Source organism: the organism of the source record quoted next, unplaced genomic scaffold, assembly GCF_019419815.1.
Source record: "Pyrus x bretschneideri cultivar Hongxiangsu unplaced genomic scaffold, Pyrus_bretschneideri_v1 Contig7, whole genome shotgun sequence".
Lineage (NCBI taxonomy): Eukaryota > Viridiplantae > Streptophyta > Magnoliopsida > Rosales > Rosaceae > Pyrus > Pyrus x bretschneideri.
The window spans coordinates 5,317,854-5,338,230 of record NW_025999809.1 but is presented as its reverse complement, the minus strand read 5'-3'; the positions used below and the strand labels follow the sequence as shown (position 1 = coordinate 5,338,230).

Sequence of the window (20,377 nt, the reverse complement as noted above, 5' to 3'; positions counted from 1 at the left end):
AATTTGGTTGTTTGAAATTACATTTCTGTCTCATATTTCTTATTCATATTCTATTTTAATTAGAGGTTTAAACTGGTAATTTCATAGAATTTTAGTTAACAATGAGTGTTTTATTAATTAGTATAGATGTTTTATTAGTTAGTAGAGATTACCATTTGAACTAAGATATTTATTTGACCCATAAAAAAGAACTAAGTTATTTATTTGGTTAATATAGTCAATTATATTATATATTATTTTAAGGAAAGTTCAAAAGTATTCAAATTACGTCGGGACATATCGAGCTGGGTCTAAGAACAGGGCCTCAGGGCTTGGGCCAGTCCATGGCCAAAAATGCAAGGCCTAGACCCTGCCCATTTGAAATCTAGTTGAATAAAGCTCGGCCTAAAACAAGATCAGCCCAGTCCATAGCCCAACAAAAAGGTTGGGCTAGGGCCAACCTATCGAGCCAGGATCAGCCCAATCCATAGCCCAATAAAATGGTTGGGCTAGGGCCGATATATTACTGTGCTTGAACTCAGGACGCTTCACATAAAATTCACTCACTTAATTTTAAGTATTTGGCATCTCCTATTGGGTGTAAATAGGAACCAAAAAAAAATAAAAAATCTCTACAGCAAACTTTTTTTTTTTATTTTTGTTTTTGGTATGGTATGTGAAGTAAATAATTATAAATAAATCAACAATAAATAAAGGAAAGGAGATAAAAATATATATATAAATTAAAATTAAAATTAAAAAAAAAAAAAAAAAACAGAAAGGAAGGATGAAGCTGGAACGTTCTTGATTTCTCTAAATGGGTCTAAGTAAAGTTAGCATATTTTGGAAGTTTCAAGAACCATCCCGTGCATAACTTCAACCTCCACGCTATATAAATACACAGATAAACATGTCCAAACCCTGACAAAGCTAGCAGGCACAAGACACTGCCATATCGATCTGTTCTTCTTCACTACACCAATCCATTCCTGCAAACAAATAAACCATTTAGAGAAATGAGGAAACAACCTTCTCGAAATATTCTCATCGCCTTGAGCTTTCTGCTTTTTCTTTCTAGTTCTAGGTCATCCAATGGGTCCTTGCTGCCGTTCATGGATCGACCAGGAAGTAATTTTCTAGTCGATCTCTGGTCGGAGCGCTTTCCAGACCCCTTCCGCGTGCTAGAACAGCTCCCGTTTGAACTTGACAAAGAAGACACCCTGCTGGCACTCTCACCAGCAAAGGTGGACTGGAAAGAAACGCCGGAGGGCCATGTTATAATGTTAGATGTCCCGGGACTCAAGAAGGAGGAGCTGAAAATCGAGGTGGAGGAGAACCGGGTTCTGAGAGTGAGTGGAGAGAGGAAGAAGGAAGAAGACAAGAAAGGGGATCACTGGCACCGAGTTGAGAGGTCTTATGGAAAATTTTGGAGGCAATTTAGGTTGCCGGAGAACGTGGATTTAGACGCCGTCGATGCCAAGTTGGAAAATGGGGTTCTCACTGTGACGCTGGCCAAGTTGTCCCCTGATAAAATCAAGGCTACTCCTAGGGTGATCAGCATCTCTAGCACTGGAGGAGGAGGAGATCAGGATGAACCTGCCAAGCTCAAGAGTAGCGAGCCCAAGCAAGAGCTGTAACTTAGAAAGCAAGAGACGTTAAGTGCCCTGCTTCGAGTTTGGCTGAAAGTCTTGTTTCGTTATGTGCCTTGAATTTGTAATGGTTTGCTCACCGTTTCACAAAGTTCTCTCTTTCAATCGTAGGTTTGTTTGAGGATCATCTTGAAATTATTCAGGATGTTATCGATCTTCCACGACTCCTCTTGTAAGTTTGTAGAGTTTGAATTTTCGAATAAATAAGCTATCTTTTATCTTTCAAGATGATAAATAAATATAAATACACGCCACGAAATCTGTCCAAGTTTGGTTCATATATTTTTTTAATCTAAAAGAAGCAGTGAGTTTGTGCATCTCTAAGAGGAAAGAGCATCAACTCTTATTTATACGAGAGTCGCGACGTTGGATGCTTGAAAGCAGTTTGTGCTTGGAGGCCACGAACTCACTATCGATTGAAGGATTAATCGTTGTGGTGGTCAGTTGCCTGGTATCAGAGTCTTAGAATAGTGATTAGTTGCCTAGTACCGGAGTCTTAGAATAATGATTATGTATGTGGTCTAAGGATTAGTCGCCGTGTGAGATTGTGGTAATTGTGGATGTTTTCTCTCCAAGTGCAAGTCACCACTCATCATCGACAAAAGAGTAGACTTTCGGATCACGAATTTCGAATATAATTTGAAGAGCACAAATTTGAAACGAATAACATGGAGTGTATGTGGATGCCACATCCACCTCTTTATCAGAGCTGTACCATCATTTTTGTGCTTGAATAACATGTCACACAATGCAACACACTTACGATGTATGATAAAAGTTGAGGATAAGTATATGTATATTTATTCTGGTATAATAGAACAGATTGGATTGGTAAACATTGAAACTATGAAAATTTGAAAATTGAATCAAAGAAGCGTGGCAAACCAACTTATTGTTTGGTTGTAGGAATTAAACTAAAACGATAAAGTACATACAAATTTCATTTTGGAAATCATGTCAGCATTTCTCGATCTTCTTTTGACAACTTATTTCAATTAATTTACACTATTTTAAAATATTTTTTTCCTAACTTTTCTTCCAATCAACCAAATATTTACAAATACTTCACACTTAAGGTGGCACAATAAAGAGCTAATTAGTATTACGATTTAATGGTATTCTTCTTCACCTGTAAGCTAAAGGTTTTAGGTTCAATTCTTGCGAAAGGCGAAGTTGAACCATATTATTATGGCAAGCTTATGTAAGGCTTAGCCCATTCTTCCACCTTTTTAGTGTAGATACTATTGTTTATTAAAAAAAAAAAAAAGGCCAAATTTTGCTCACCCCATAATCCAAGATGACCGTTTATAGTTTTTCCCTTCAAAATCTTTCCATGTATCTTTATAACTAACCCATAGTTACTTATATTTTATTAAATCTTTTGTGAAAACCAAAAACAATTGAATGAATTAAAAAGGAGAGGTAAGAATTTAGATAGTGTTACAAAGATCTGTCTTCAAATCCATCAAGTTGTTCCCGCAACCAACGCAAAGAACACGAACATCCTTGCCATAAGTGGTGGCACTTAGGGCATCACAACTTGAAGCAAGACAAGAGCTCTCTTTGTTATGCCTTCCACCCTTACATCAACTCTGCCGGAGGAGCAAGAGCACTCGAGGCCCGAGCCCGTGATCACCCTGGCCTCGTTAAGGGCGCCAAGGGAAGAAAGCTCGAGGAGGTACTTCAAGTCATTGACTTCCGATACCGACTCAAGCTACAACTTGTATCCCGTAGCCATGCAAATCATAACTACTGGTGCGACTTCAATCAAAGAGCAGCTAGCATAAATGAGCGAAGCAATCACAAGGCTGACAAGGACCGTGGAGGAAAATGACTTACAGATTGCTACACTCGTCAACTGTTTGGAGGCGCAGCATGACGAGAAAGCTGACCCAAAGGTTAATCCACCAAAGGAGGAAACTAATGAAAATGAGGAGCCTCTGATGGACAAAGATGGGGAGAAGCTAGAGGTAGACCTAGCTGCGACACTTATGTGATCTTTCTATCCAACAACTGCAAGAGCTGATCACAAGCACAATCAAGGCGCAATATGAAGGAAGCTCGCATGATTCCGTGCTGTATTCAAAGCCATACTCTAAAAGGATTGATGCCTTAAGGATGCCAAGTGGTTATCAACCACCTAAATTCATGCAATTCAATGGAAATGGCAATCCTAAACAACATATTGCCCATTTCATTGAAACCTGCAATAATGTTGGGACGGAGGGAGACTACCTCGTTAAGCAGTTCGTGTGCTCGCTAAAAGGTAATGCCTTTGACTGGTACACCGACCTCAAGCCCAAGTCTATCAACAGTTGGGACTAGCTTGAAAGGGAATTTCTCAACCGTTTCTATAGTACTCGCCGCACCGTAAGCATGCTGGATCTAACAAGTACAAAATAGTGGAAAGATGAACTTGTCATCGACTACATCAATAGGTGGAGTACATTAAGCCTAGATTGCAAAGATTGGCTTTCTGAAACCTCCACTATTGAGATGTGTGTTCAAGGTATGCACTAGGCGTTACATTACATCCTCCAAGGCATAAAACCGAGAACATTTGAAGAGTTGGCAACTTAATCCCATGATATGAAGCTGAGTATTGACATTCATGAGAAGAATGAGCCGATCACCGACTTTAAAAAGGATAAGGTGTTTGCCCCAAAGGTAGACAAGACTTGGAAAAAACTCGTCAAGGAAGCTTTTGCCGTCCATACTACCCCTATCAAGACTTTCTCTGCATTCGTCAAGATCTCCTCCAAGAACAAAGCAAAGGAGATAAAGAGAAGTGAGCCTTCTCGCACCCAACATAGGTACAAAAACACCTTGAGGGAACTAGAGCAGAAGACATACCTTTTTCCTAACTTTGACATAGCTGCAATGTTAGACAACTTGCTGGAAAAGAAGGTGATTGGGTTACCTAAATGCAAGCGCCCCGAAGAGATCAATCACGTTAAAGATCCTAGGTACTGCAAATACCATCGTATGGTAAGTCATCCTATCGGTAAGTGCTTCGTCCTCAAGGAGCTTATCATAAAGCTAGCACAACAAAGGTAGATCAAGCTTGAACTTGAAGACACGGCTGCAACACATACTACTACGATTACGTTTGGATCTTTCGATCTCATGCCTCTCCAAGTGACGCCTGACCATTCTCGTCCATACTCCAGCTACACGACACTTTCTGCACAATGCTCCTTGTTCGCACGAGCTTAAAAGGTGACACCTAATACTCCTTGTTCACACGAGCTTAAAAGGTGACACACAATGTTCCTCGTCTGCATAAGCCTAAACTGCACACGACACAATGCTCCTCACCTGCATAAGCCTAAACTACATAAGGCAAAATGTTTTTCGCCTGCATGAGCCTAAATTGCACACAGCATAATGCTTCTTGCATGCACGAGCCTAAACTGCACACGGCAACAATGCTCCTTGTTCGCACGAGCTTAAATGATGACACATAATGCTCCTTGTTCGCACGAGCTTCAAAGGCGACACACAGTACTCATCGCCTACACGAGCCTAAAAGATAACACTCAATGCTCCTTGTTCGCACGAGCTTAAAAGATGACATACAATGCTCCATGTTCACAGGAGTTTAAAAGGTGACACTCAATGCTCCTTGCCTGCATAAGCCTAAACTGCATACGACATAAAGCTCCTTGTTCGCACGAGCTTACAAGGCGACATACAATGCTCCTTGTTAGCACAAGCTTAAAAGGTGACACCCAATGTTCCTTATTCGCACAAGCTTAAAATACGACACTTGACACTTCTTATTCGCACGAGTTTAAAAATCGACACCTAACACTCCTGGCCCGCAAGAGCATAAATTGTGTACGACAAAATAGAAAAAGAAAAAAAAAATCAAAATCATCATCAAAAGCAATCCATCATTCCTTTGAGCTACATTATGACTTGATCCTTCCTTAATCAAGGGTACGTAGGAAACTTGAAACTTCAAAACTTCAAGTACAATCACATCATCAATAAAAACACAAACACTTTAAAGAATAAATAGCAAATTCAAGAATGTGAATACTTTATTTCTTTAAAGGAAGAATTCGGCTACAAAGCCGTATTACAAAATGAGCAAAAAACAAAGATGGTTTCTCCAATAGTTGACAAAGTGCTATTCCAAGTCATAACTCCACTACAGATACGATCGCCAAGAAGCTCAAACAAAGCTGGTGGATTGTCACGAACATGGTGCAAAGGATTCAAAATAAGAATCCTCGACATGCACACTTTCTTTTTCGTATTCAGATGACTAAAATTCATCACCTCCTAAGATACATTAGAAGACCACAACTTGATATGCATCCAGTTGTCTTTTGCAGGAAGAACAAGTGCCTTAGGACTAGTCAACGACGCATAAAGTTTCAATGTCGTTCCCCTATCTTGTGAATCACCTTCCCTCACAAGAATAATGATGGTGTTGCTCTTCAAGCACTTGAAAAATACCATGGCTGCAACGTAAAAAAAGAAAAGGCAACATAAGCATAAGGTGGGACAGCAAGAAAAAAAAGAAGATTGCTTCACTAAAGCAAAAGACATGCGAGATAAACCTCGTGAGCGTTGAAGAGTGACGATGACAAAGTCACGACAAAAAGAAATCAGCCACAAAGCTTGAGCAACACAGCAAAAAGGGAAGTTACAAGACGGTCCTTCAAAGCAAGCTACCATAGCAAAGAAAACCAAAATGTTGTGCAATCGCACTACTCAACCCCTCAACGATTACACACACACTTTCTTGCACTGCACGGCAACGTCACCACCTATGGAAAACTGTAACCAAAAGGTACTACACAACGAAACCCCGCTGCAGTTTTTTCACAGCACCAAGTGGTAAAAAGTGATGCATTGCAACAAGCTCCAAACAGTGTAAGGCACAGCAATAGCAGCTACAAGGCACAGCAAGCACAATGGCAGTGCACGACAAGGGTGTGTTGTGGTAAAAACACACACCCAATTGTCTTGTAAATAGGGGTCAATTTCTTCCTAATATTATAAGGGATAGTACATACCAAATAGCAAAAGGAAAATCAAAAGAAGGAAGTACATTCCAACCAAAAGAACGAAGCAAATTCCAAGCAAAAAATGGCAAGTTTCAGCTAATCTGCGCAAGCAGTATGTTTTTGGTGATAATTCAGCTTTCCAGAGGAGTTTTGATGCAAGGCCAATTGGAGAAGGAAGCTAAGAGGTTGATGATCATTGTGTCCAAATTTCATAATTTTCCCTAAAGCCAAACGTTCTAGTTTTCAAAGCTAATTCCGCAGAAGTTGTTTTCACGTCAGAACTGCGCAGCTGTGGGAAAATGACGAGTTGAAGGCTTTTCCGATTTTTCCTAGTGGTGTGCGATATATGCTTGAAACAATAAGAGATAAAGCTACGTTTCTTATATTTTTACAGAATTTTCCAAAAGAGAAATCGACTTCAAACTTGGCATGCAAGTCAGATGACGTGTTTCCCAAACCAATGACAAGTCTTCAAGTTTCCCAAATCAAAAGGGAAAATACCCTCTTTGCTGTGGAAAAGACAAAGGGGAAAGAAAAAGATGCACATCCTACTTACCCAAGGGCAAGCATTAAATCTTTCCAAAACCTCGAGGGAAATCACCAAAGCTTTCCAACACTTTGAAGGAAATCACCCTCATTACCAAAATTGAAGGAGGTTCCTACCAAAGAAAGGAAAAACATTTTCCCCACAACTACAAGGAAAAAGTCCAAGTCTCAAAATACACCAAATGTATTTTGTCAAAAAATTATGAAAAATCAATATACACCATAAGTATGTGTTGATTTATCCCTTTTCAAATTTTCTTTCAAGATTAAGCCTCTATAGCCCTTGAAGAAAAAATTTCATTTCTTTCAAGATCAAGCCTCTAGGGCCCTTGAACTACTTATGTGTTTTCCTTATATGCGGATTATCAGCTTGTAAAGTTTCTAATTCTTTGTGGCGGTGAAAATGTTGGTGGCAACATCATTGAAGTTCATATCATTTCAGCAACCTCCATGACTTTCTTTTTGATGTTGGGCGACTTGAGTTGTAGTGTGGAGTTGGTTGTTTTGCGTTGAGCTTGGAAGCTAAAGGCTTGATGGAGGTGGTGGTGACTATTAGTTGGTAGAGGCTATGCTTCCATGACCTTCTATTTATTTTGGAGACAAAATAATCCCTAGTTAATTTAACAGATTTTTAGCTGGGTTTTACAGATGCGACAATTTCAATAGGTTGGTAGTTGTTTGGAATGTTCAAAAAAAAAAAAAATAGAGACAAACCTATTACTTATTATACTATATGAGTTTTCTAAACTGGGGGTTAGTACATTGAAGAATAACTATTTTAGTATTATTTATATATAACTTGGTCCGCTTGTTTTGTTTTGCGCCCCCTCAGTGAAGGAAGATTTGTGAAAAACATGTTCATTTAAGCAACATCAATAGCATGCAATTAACAATTAAAGGCGGAATCATGCTTGTATGCACTTAAAAAACAAAACATTTACCCATGAAATTCAAAGCCTAGTAGATAGGTGAACCAAGACTCAACTCAAAACAAAGTGAGTTGAGAAATCAATACCTTTGTAGATTCCTCTTTGCATAAGCAAAGGCTAATCACCCAAAGAGAGGGCCTTCATTCCTTGCATCTTAGATCCATGGATTTGGATGGATGAAAAGGTTTCTCCAAGTTCCCAAAATTGAGAACCTCTAATGATTCATCACCAAGGCATAATGAAGAAGAAATGAGTGACCTTGGAGGAGTTTGATTGCTAGATAATCCCTCCAAGGTTGGCCTAAATTTTAGAGAGAAATGAGAGCTTGTGTTCTCATCCTTTCCCCAAAAATTACCATATGTAAATTTTAGGCTATAAAGTCCTTTATATAGTCCCTTCAAATAAGTGACCTAATGGACCAAAAGCCATATTCTTCTAACATGGCAAGCCTATAGGGTTTATTGGGCTTTCAAGCCCTTTGTTTATTCAAGTTGTCATACAACTTGAGTTAATGGGCTTGACATTCAAATCCCATTGGGCCTTGCGGCCCAAAACTAACCCGAGGTCTTTAACGAACTTATTCGTTTGATTAATTAACATATTAATTAATCCTAGCCTTAGATAAACAATTAAACCATTTAATTATTCTTACTCATCTCCGTTGTTTCTTCAAACTCTACCTTACTCGGTGAACGATCCATTAGGTTCCTTTTAGCGAGGCAGTGGGCGATTAAAACTCTTTCTAATCGATTGTGAATTGAAACTTACTTTCAATTCTCCCGTTAGTGATAATACACTTTTAGGGCTTCCACAAACCATGGTTGACGCCTAGCAGCATGTCATGGTTACCCAAGCTAATCAGAAGAGGTGGAGAACCTATTCAGTTTTAGGATTACAAATGCAATACGGTCTTTCTCTAATACAATACTCTTGACCACATTGTTTGGTTTGATAGTTTATTCATGTCTACTATCCAATGTGAGTCTTGTGCTTATATGATTACCTTGAATGTGATTTGGAACACATTCCTAAATCTCATTCATACTTTGGCCAAAGATTCTTAATCATATCATAGAGTATTCTCCCTCAAACAGTTTAAAGGTTAGAGATCCCTTGTTGCGCATTCACTTGCCTCCATGGCTAAGTGGCTTAACCCCAACGATGCCATGGACACCCTCCTGATGGAGTGACTTTGACATAATCAAAGATTAAGGACCTAACCACAAGACAACTGTGATGCCTCAGGTCAAAAGACTAATTTGCATTATCCCAACCATGAGTTCTCATGTGACATGAATATGAGAACTCTTCGTTGATCGTGTTCAGTGAACTCATTCTCTATTGAGCACCTACGTAATTGTCTTGATGTCACACACACCAATGACTCGAGACTAGTCACTCTCCCTGAGAGAAGACATAGCACGTACTGATCTTAACGGACTGTCAATGCCCAATTGACAATCCTATGATCAGGAACGTTTAGGATGTGTCAACGAAAGAATGGTCTCATGAATCTAACTTCTTTAGATCGCATTCTTCCAATCACATATTCCTTGGACTTATCGTTTAAGCATATAACATTTATATGAGACGGCTCAAACAATAATGTTTGCCCTTAATATTAAACTAGATTAGTTTAACATGTGAAATGTCCATAAAGTATCATCATATGATTGGTTTTAGGGCACATTTCCAACAATCTCCCACTTGCACTAGAGCCAATCAGCTTAGTCATCAGTGATGATACCTCTTCTGTAGTCATTTCATAAATGGCTGAGTAGTAGGCCTAGACAATGGATATCTATATGTTATCCATAGAAGCAACCTTGAGAATAACGACGTCACCATTATACATGATTCTCAATCATGTGGTTCAGTCTCTCATTTGAGTTCAGACCTTGATGAGACCTTGATTCCCTGGCTTGAGCTATCGCCCCATTAGTGTCATACACTTTCTGGTTGGAACCGAATGGAGAGTTCATGAATGAACTTTCCCATCCAAACAACAATGTTGTAAGCTTCTATATGGCAATATATTTTGCATACATGATGGAACACATTAAAGTCATTACTTTTAACGTTTCCACCCAAATATCTCTTTAGTCATAATAAAGAGATATCTCATTATCACTTCATTCATAATGAAGAGATATTCTATGATGGATTAGATTCATAATCTAATACATTTACGCTTCCATTACGTTACTCTAATTCTTCCTCATTCTTGAGGAATCCATCCTTAGTATTTCTTAAATACCTAAGGATTCACTTGACAGTTGCCATGGTTCTGATCCTGGGCTTGCACTGATATCATCTTGTACCGTTCTAGGTACAACTTATATCAATGTTTTCGTACAATATGTAATACATAAATCACTTTTCTGCGTATGCATAAAGGATTCTATTTACGCATTATTTCTTTGGGAGTCAAATGGTACATTCCCTTTGAGAAGAACAACTTCCTAGTCTCACTAGAATTGTCATTCTAATTGAAGTTTATCATCATATGAGAAACTTCCTAGCATCTCATTGTCTATTTTAGGGATTGATATAATCCAATTATATCTTGAAATCTATCATTATAGATTTCCATCCCATGTATATAGACTATGTCTCCCATATACATTCTATCATTATAGAATGTTTAAAGTCATAACTTTAACGATAAAGAATTCCTTTCATTTTCAAAATTAATATATATCATGTATATATATTCAAATTTAGGAATATGATCAACTCCCACTAATCTTTTGTAAACCTAGTAAACAAAAGATTCATTTACATCTTTATGAGAAATCAAACAATTGATCTTTTCTCATAAGACGCTTATAGCTCCCACTAGCTTGCTAAGATCCATGATGGATGGATCTCTACAACTAACCTGTCTTGTGATTTATTGTTTTAGACATATATTATCAAGACTATCTTAATAATGGTTTCGGAAACCCATATTATGTCCAAACCATTCAACTGAGACGGTTTATAAACCTTGGAGCTTGTGGTATAGGAACTAGGTTGTCTTAGAAGTATATATCATATATATATGGGTAATTGATAATGTCCAACGAACTAAATCTTATTCATGTTCATTCTTCTCCTAATGGAGAAATTCATTATCTTACGATGCTACTTTCCTTGATATTTTTCAAGGAAATTAATCTAAAGTGTTACTTTTACCTTGGATCAAATCTAAGGAGGTAAATACTTTAGACGTCTTACTCATCTACTTACATTTCTTGAATTGTTTGAAACCTTTTGCAAAGTATTTGGACTTGTGTTTATTCAAAATAAACTATAGTCCAACCGAGAGTGATCTTCGGTGAATGTCATACAACATGAGTAGTATTATGTTGTGGATAAGTGCCACTAACATCTAAGTGAATTAACCTCAACAACTTTGTGATTCTTTCTTCTTTCCAAAAGAATAAAGATTCGAACATTTCGCCTCTATACAATTTTAACAAGAAGGTATTGGATCCGGATCTAACGATCCAAAGCATCCATCTATGACCAACTCGTAACTTATGTTTTAGAGGTGTCACAACTCAGTTGGGATTAGTCACTCCCTTGCAACCTTTTGGGTTTTAAGCATCATCGTATTCTAAACAGTTAAACTACCACATCATCTCTACTATAGAGACAACCAATTAAATTACAATAATCTAATTATTGATTAATAAAGAACAATGTTTTGTCAAACAAAACATTCATCCATCTCTACTATAGTGACGGATTTAAGTTCCTTAAAATTGGAATGTAAAGACAATCTTTAGTATTTTCCAATTTCTTTGGTAGTTCATATGAGGAAGTAAGTACAATCCGCTTTCGCAGAGATCTATATTCGATTCACGTTTGGATTGTGAAGTACTTTCTCTTCTCTCATTAATCTTCTACTTCTTATTAGCACACTTTTACAACAATTGTAAAACATAGTTACTAATACAGAATCATGCATTCAAGTAGAAGAACCAACTGTTATGAACTTTTCAAGAACATTTTACAATACCTTCGAAAGGTGTGTTCTTGACACTTGCAAGACATTTCTTGCAAATACCCCTTCCAATGTCCATCCTTTCATAAAGAAAGTTTGTTCCCTTGGAGTTATTTTGCCTTCTTCATTTGACTTCCCTTTTGATTACAATAGTCATGGTCCCTAAACTCCCACTATCTCTCTTGAAACTCATTTCAAATGTGTTATACACATCAAACGATTTGGAGAGCGTGCGGTTATTGTTCACTATATAGTTTACAATAAACTTAGTGAACCATTAGGATAGGGACACAAAGGTGAAGTCCTTGCCTAATTTCCGTCTCGTTAAGTGGTTTAACACTTCAACACTCAATGATTCAAAATCATCATAAGTCCATATAAATGGACTATTTTTGTCAACCAACCATTATGTTCTAAACATAATAACAAACTTTCAAGAGTTGTTCAAGGCAACTCTCATTTCTTCATACAACAATTTGTAAGTGAAGAATCATGGCACATAAAGTGTCCATGCCCTTGTGCTTACTTCTCAAGTTCCTTGTTCGTGTAACAAAGAGACAAGCACTAAAGTTTGTGTTGATTAAGGGTTGTTCAAAGCAACTCTTATTTCTTCATACAACAATTTGTATTTGAAAAAGTGTTGTCCTTCTCATGTTAGACTTATCTAACATATTCTTCCAATGATACATTATCAATAGGAAGATTGTGAGGATGAGACTACTTAGTTACATCTACAAGCCATTAAAGACAATCTATGGGATTGTAGAACTAAGTCCTGAAATTAAAGCATTCGGCTTTTCTTTGTCAAGTTTTGGATAGCGTTTGCAAATATATTGGTAAACAAATACATAACGAATATAAATTGATTGATTTTAAGCCATTTGATTCGGGTCTTTAAATCAAATAGCACCACCCACTATTTTTGGCAAATTCCATATCCCTCATCGGAATTCGAGAGTTTTGTTGAACTCTTAGCAGGGTATGGGAGACTCACCATTACCAAGCCCACCTCAGAATTATATCATATTGGTTAGCAAAAATAATGATGAGAGAATAACACTTTAGTCATTTACAACTCTTGTAATTACCCATCTAGTTTGGCCTCTAGAGAATGAATGCCTCAGAATTATATCATGTTGGCACCATTGCACTTAGTTAAGTTATTCCCACCATGCTTAGTTTATGTAGAGGTTCAAGCACAACCTCAGAATTATATCATGTTGGTCATACTCGTTGTCTACACTCACCTCATCATATGCGTATAGACTCCTCCTGAATGTAAGCATGCACTTTGTACTCCCCCATTATAGGGTGAAGCCGGTGTACAAGTCACAAACGATTGGAGCCCACCACGGTGGAAGGCCTACGAAGAGATATTCAAAGCATCTCTCGCTTATCAACTTAATATTGATTTGGTTGAGGGTTTTTAGGTCTCATCACATATAAACATACATTTTAATCCAATTAAAACATTTTGGTCCTATTACAACTATTGGTCCATATGATTGATTTAGTAGTATATAATACTCCCACTATGCTTTTAAAACGGTTTTTAAAGCAAGACTATATGGTACTACTAACATAAGATTTGCATTCATTGATGGACTATATAGTTGCCTTAGGGCCTTAGGATGACTATGAACCTTTGATTCAATTCAAACACGAGCCTAGTGTTGAATCTCGGTCTAGGGATGGAGATTGATTTTAGTTACGCGTTTAATCACATTAAGGCGTGTTGTCTTATTGGGCGTTGGACCCAACTACTCCAATTTCATGCATATCGAATAAAACAAGAAAGGAGTACTTCAAAGTAAATAAGAGCTTATGCTCTTTTACAACAATTGATCAAATCAAATTACTTTAAAGTAAAGAAGAGCTTATGCTCTTTTACAACAATTGATCATATCAAATTACAACCAAAATTTAATCTACACATTCCCATGGTTCAAACAAATTTGAAACGGCCTTTCACATAGCTCAATTATAGTAGGCTTAGGTTCATAATCACCCTTTCTTTAATTAATTAACGCTTTAACTAATTAAACTTGAATGCAACATTTTCATTTGGTTTTTGTATCCATAGAATTGATTTAAATGGAGCTAAATGAAATGAAAATCCAATTCTCATTTAATGAGACAAAACAATTTTGTTCTCTACCTAATTTGGGCCAAAATGCTATGACCTCAACTTGTTTGGGCCATAGTGCAATTAACCTCAACTTTTGGGCTATTTTGCAAAAACTTAAACTTTTGGGGTCACTTTGTAAAAACACAAAAGTCCACTACTTCATGCAATTACAACTAGAACCCAAAAATTTCCACAAAAAATAAAACTTCATTAAAGGAGCAAAACAATTTGTCCTTTTAGTGATTTTGGACCTTTACGTAAAAACGCAAACTTTTGGGTCAAAGTACAAATACACAAAAGTATCAAAACTTTATGTAATTGCATGAAAGCCCCACAAAGACCCTAATTGAGTAGGGTGGCCTGCCATTTGAAACAAAATGTATAAAAATTTCAAAGTTTTTGTAAGTGGGGTGTGTGTAATGGAATAAATCATTACACACCAACCCACTAAAATTTCTTTAATTTTTCAAAATAAAAATCTAATATATTTAAACATAAGAAATATTTCAAAACAAAAACTTTATGAAATAAATCAAAACTTTGAATCAAAACACCAAACCTTTTGTTCTTGGCAAGAACATATCAAGAACAATGAAGAACATTCATGAAAACCCATAAGAGCTCCATGAACATTCTTCACCCAAAAACATACCAAAACCACTCAAACTTAAGGGAAATAACATACAACCATACTAGGGTACATAGGGTTCCAAAAGTCACTTTAAAACACTTTTAACAAGTCAAACAAGAACCCAAAAATCCACCCTTTGGATTTGGCCGAATTTCCCCAAAAACATGGCACCAAATTTTAGCTCCAAAATTCATGCTCATATGAACAACATCTACAACATTTGAGATGGCAAATTTTCTAACAAAATTTACATTCAAAGAAGCAAGAATAAAGCTTGTAACAATTACAACATTCAAATCACAAACTATGAACTACAAAAACCAAAAGGATTCACCAACTACTAGACTTAGGCTCTTGATACCACTTGAAGGAAGATTTGTGAAAAACATGTTCATTTAAGCAACATCAATAGCATGCAATTAACAATTAAAGGCGGAATCATGCTTGTATGCACTTAAAAAACAAAACATTTACCCATGAAATTCAAAGCCTAGTAGATAGGTGAACCAAGACTCAACTCAAAACAAAGTGAGTTGAGAAATCAATACCTTTGTAGATTCCTCTTTGCATAAGCAAAGGCTAATCACCCAAAGAGAGGGCCTTCATTCCTTGCATCTTAGATCCATGGATTTGGATGGATGAAAAGGTTTCTCCAAGTTCCCAAAATTGAGAACCTCTAATGATTCATCACCAAGGCATAATGAAGAAGAAATGAGTGACCTTGGAGGAGTTTGATTGCTAGATGATCCCTCCAAGGTTGGCCTAAATTTTAGAGAGAAAGGAGAGCTTGTGTTCTCATCCTTTCCCCAAAAATTACCATATGTAAATTTTAGGCTATAAAGTCCTTTATATAGTCCCTTCAAATAAGTGACCTAATGGACCAAAAGCCATATTCTTCTAACATGGCAAGCCTATAGGGTTTATTGGGCTTTCAAGCCCTTTGTTTATTCAAGTTGTCATACAACTTGAGTTAATGGGCTTGACATTCAAATCCCATTGGGCCTTGCGGCCCAAAACTAACCCGAGGTCTTTAACGAACTTATTCGTTTGATTAATTAACATATTAATTAATCCTAGCCTTAGATAAACAATTAAACCATTTAATTATTCTTACTCATCTCCGTTGTTTCTTCAAACTCTACCTTACTCGGTGAACGATCCATTAGGTTCCTTTTAGCGAGGCAGTGGGCGATTAAAACTCTTTCTAATCGATTGTGAATTGAAACTTACTTTCAATTCTCCCGTTAGTGATAATACACTTTTAGGGCTTCCACAAACCATGGTTGACGCCTAGCAGCATGTCATGGTTACCCAAGCTAATCAGAAGAGGTGGAGAACCTATTCAGTTTTAGGATTACAAATGCAATACGGTCTTTCTCTAATACAATACTCTTGACCACATTGTTTGGTTTGATAGTTTATTCATGTCTACTATCCAATGTGAGTCTTGTGCTTATATGATTACCTTGAATGTGATTTGGAACACATTCCTAAATCTCATTCATACTTTGGCCAAAGATTCTTAATCATATCATAGAGTATTCTCCCTCAAACAGTTTAAAGGTTAGAGATCCCTTGTTGCGCATTCACTTGCCTCCATGGCTAAGTGGCTTAACCCCAACGATGCCATGGACACCCTCCTGATGGAGTGACTTTGACATAATCAAAGATTAAGGACCTAACCACAAGACAACTGTGATGCCTCAGGTCAAAAGACTAATTTGCATTATCCCAACCATGAGTTCTCATGTGACATGAATATGAGAACTCTTCGTTGATCGTGTTCAGTGAACTCATTCTCTATTGAGCACCTACGTAATTGTCTTGATGTCACACACACCAATGACTCGAGACTAGTCACTCTCCCTGAGAGAAGACATAGCACGTACTGATCTTAACGGACTGTCAATGCCCAATTGACAATCCTATGATCAGGAACGTTTAGGATGTGTCAACGAAAGAATGGTCTCATGAATCTAACTTCTTTAGATCGCATTCTTCCAATCACATATTCATTGGACTTATCGTTTAAGCATATAACATTTATATGAGACGGCTCAAACAATAATGTTTGCCCTTAATATTAAACTAGATTAGTTTAACATGTGAAATGTCCATAAAGTATCATCATATGATTGGTTTTAGGGCACATTTCCAACACTCAGGACCTAGGAACGAGGCATACGATCTGAGCTATGAGGCATTTCCATATCAGTGAACTTGTGTCCTCTTCTCCACGTTGGACATCTCTTGTAATAGCACCTTCTATTTTACCTTCCACTTGTATTCTGAATTAGTAGTATGCTCTGAACATGTCATACATTATCACTATTATTTTGTTAGCAGTTGAATATTATTATATTATTTTGTAAGGGTGACATTTTTATGCATATTTCACATGTCCTCGGCATATGCATTCATTAAATGGCTTACGTTACTCACGGGTGTCGGCCAGCACATGACCATCCTGTTGTCTTTTGGACACTGGAATTAGGATGTGTCAAAACATACGACAGAGTCACAGAGCTAAGGATTGAAGAGAAGAACTAGAGAATAATTGTTGATTTGGATAAGGAAGTATCTGGTTTGCGGAAAAGTATGATAAGTTTGGAGGAAGCCATGTTTACTGCAAATTATTGTTATATATCTGTTAAGGTTCTTATTAGTCATTTTATAGGTGGGCAAAATTGTAATTAAAATTTGTATTGTAAAGGTTGATGTGAAAATTAACTTGACACACAAATTAAACCTTATTTGTGACAATTGTAGTATATATGCAAGTAAGGATCGTTCTAAACCAGGGATTAACTAAGGATGCTAATCAAATCAAATAAGACTCAAAAACACTAAACTAGACTTTATAGACTCAAAACTAACTTAAAACACTCAAAGCAGCAACAAACAATCAAAAAGACTCAATTCTGGACCTAACAAGTTATTTGGACGAATTTTAAACTAGTACGACTCAAAACACTAAATTGGATAGATTCAAACACTTGTCTAACTAATCTAACACACTTAATAAAAGGGGGAATTGCTTTGGATGAAATTAATTAAACTAAACAGATTGCAAAACTAAACAGGTTTAGGCACGAAATTAGGTGAATTGAATGGGTAAAAGGCTAGTTAGAGGGTCATTCTCCACACATGCACATATGCAACATAAATTGATTTCTAATTATTATCCCTTTAAACCATGAATGACAATGCCCCAAATTAATTGTGAGAAACACAAATTAACTTTCAGATTTTCCTAGTTTCATTGAATTGGATGGAATACGCATCACAACCAAATTATTCTTATCAAGTTCCCTACATGAACAACATAATAGAGATACAATCAAAGATCATTAAGCTTTGTGAAAATCATAAGCATTGACAAGACATTCGTAATTATAAACTGCATGATACTCTTGCCTAGAATTTACTTAACACAATCATGACTAGTGACTTTTACTACTTGTGAATATAAGTTCATAACGATTAGGTGAAATTCCCTTATACTATAGCATCTAATTCATGCATGAAAACTAAGTATGCATCCTTAATCAACACACAAGAACAAGTTCTCAATAAATCAGTTAAGTAAATTGCATTCACAATTCAAGAAACAATAACTAGAGGAAATCAATTCATATAAAACATATGTCCATGGCTTTGAATTCACCTCTAACTAAGAAAAACTTAGTTACACATGATTGCAAAAATTAACAATGAAATCAACATAGTTGTAAAACTAAAACAAGGATAGAAGACACCCGAGAGACGCTCCAACACTCCCAAAAGCTTGGGCATAGGCACGGCACAAAGGCTCTCCCTTCCTTCTTTCTCCTTGCTGCAGCACAAACTCAATTGTCTAATTTTCTCTCTAGGTTCTTCCCCCTTTGGTGCGGCATAAGTGTATATGATGCATGGCAAAACCCTAGGGAAATCAGAATTAGGTTTAGGGTTTGGTAGAAATCAGGTGGGAGAAGGACTAGGGTGCAGCACAAGGCTTGGGCCTCAAGAAAAGGGTCAAAACCTAATTAATTTCTGAAAAGGCTTTGCACAATCCAAATCCACAAGGAATAAGGCCAATTCAATTCAGAAATCAAGAGGGAAAAGGTTAGGGAAATTCGCCAGAAATTAGGGCTTCTAGAAACTATGTATTTTGTGGTAGATTTTTGGTACTGCTAGAAGGAATAAAGGGGGAAGGATGCGGCACCCTTTTAGGAACAGATAAGGTGTTGTAGAACCATATATTTAGGTCCCCTTGCAGCTAGAAATAAGGTAGAACAAGATTAGGTTAGGATAAGATAGGATAAGGTTGTTAGGATAATGTTCCATATTTCTTGCTCTTTCCTTATCTTCTTTGTCTTGAACTTGTTTCTTCATATTTGTAGCATGTTCCTAGCCTCTTTTGACTCCAAATTCGTCCATCCACCTTGCTCCATATACAAGCTATCCATTCCATGCCCAAAACTACTCCAAAAGGCTCAAAATTACCTTTTCTTCCCAACTTTGCCATTAGGACCTACAAACACACGAAAATAGCTTAAAACACTATAATAAGTAGTAATTAGCTAACTAAATGCAAGGAAACAACATATCAAAGTAGCATAAATATGCTCCTATCAAAGATGAGTGGGAAGATAAGACACTGGGTGGGAATAACAGCACTCTTAAACAATTGATTGGATTCTCTTAAGAAAATATTAATTGACTAAATTATCCTATTTCTCTTCCTCTCTTCATCGCAACAACACAACTCCTATCTCAATTCTAACCTTTACCTCTATTACTGATACACCAACAGAAAGGATGGGGGAAAAAAAAGAACCGAATGGCAGAAGAATAGAATTGTGTGGTGCTCCTACTGGAACTCATTGATACGTAAATCCTGCAGCTTGTTTGCACATGAAAGAAGACAATCGTGATACAAAGGCTGCTATGCACATGAAAGAAGAACAGAACTGGGTGGTTCCCTTTTACATCGTGCGTCCAATTGAAAGGTATGCCAAAGTACTTCTGATGAAATTTTTATTTAATCATGGGAGTAATAGTTAGGGTTTATAATTTTTATAATAATTTTTTATGAAATACGAAAATCGGTTAGGGTTTTTATATAATGCACCTCTTTTTAGCATGCTTTTGTCTTGAAGGTTGAAGCTATGTACAGTGTTAGTATAGGTTTTATAGTTTTCATTGGCTTCATAGAGAATCAAGAATTTCAGGAACAACGAAGAAGTAGTGATGATACATTGATACAATTATAATTTTAGAGTCTGGAAGTTGTGGTCTCATGGATGATAATGATAAGAAGGAAGATTGGAGCTGTGCTGTTTGCGATGAATAGAGGAAGAGAAATAGGATAATTCAATCAATTGTTTTCTTTTAAGAGAATTCAATCAATTGTGTAATTGATAGGATAAATGGTAAGTTTTATTTTTAATTCATTAAGTTGTTTTTCATTTTCATAAAAGATTTAATTAAATAACAGGTAACCATGAGATAATTAAAATGA

General features: G+C 36.7%; 1 protein-coding gene across 1 annotated transcript; it reads left to right on the top strand.

Annotated features, from left to right (window-relative positions):
• Nucleotides 1–844: 844 nt before the first annotated feature.
• Nucleotides 845–1,854, top strand: LOC125472501 (22.0 kDa class IV heat shock protein). Its single transcript, XM_048574072.1, has one exon. It carries the CDS (start codon nt 996–998, stop codon nt 1,614–1,616), a length of 621 nt encoding a protein of 206 aa, XP_048430029.1. The 5' UTR covers nt 845–995; the 3' UTR covers nt 1,617–1,854.
• Nucleotides 1,855–20,377: the final 18,523 nt, after the last annotated feature.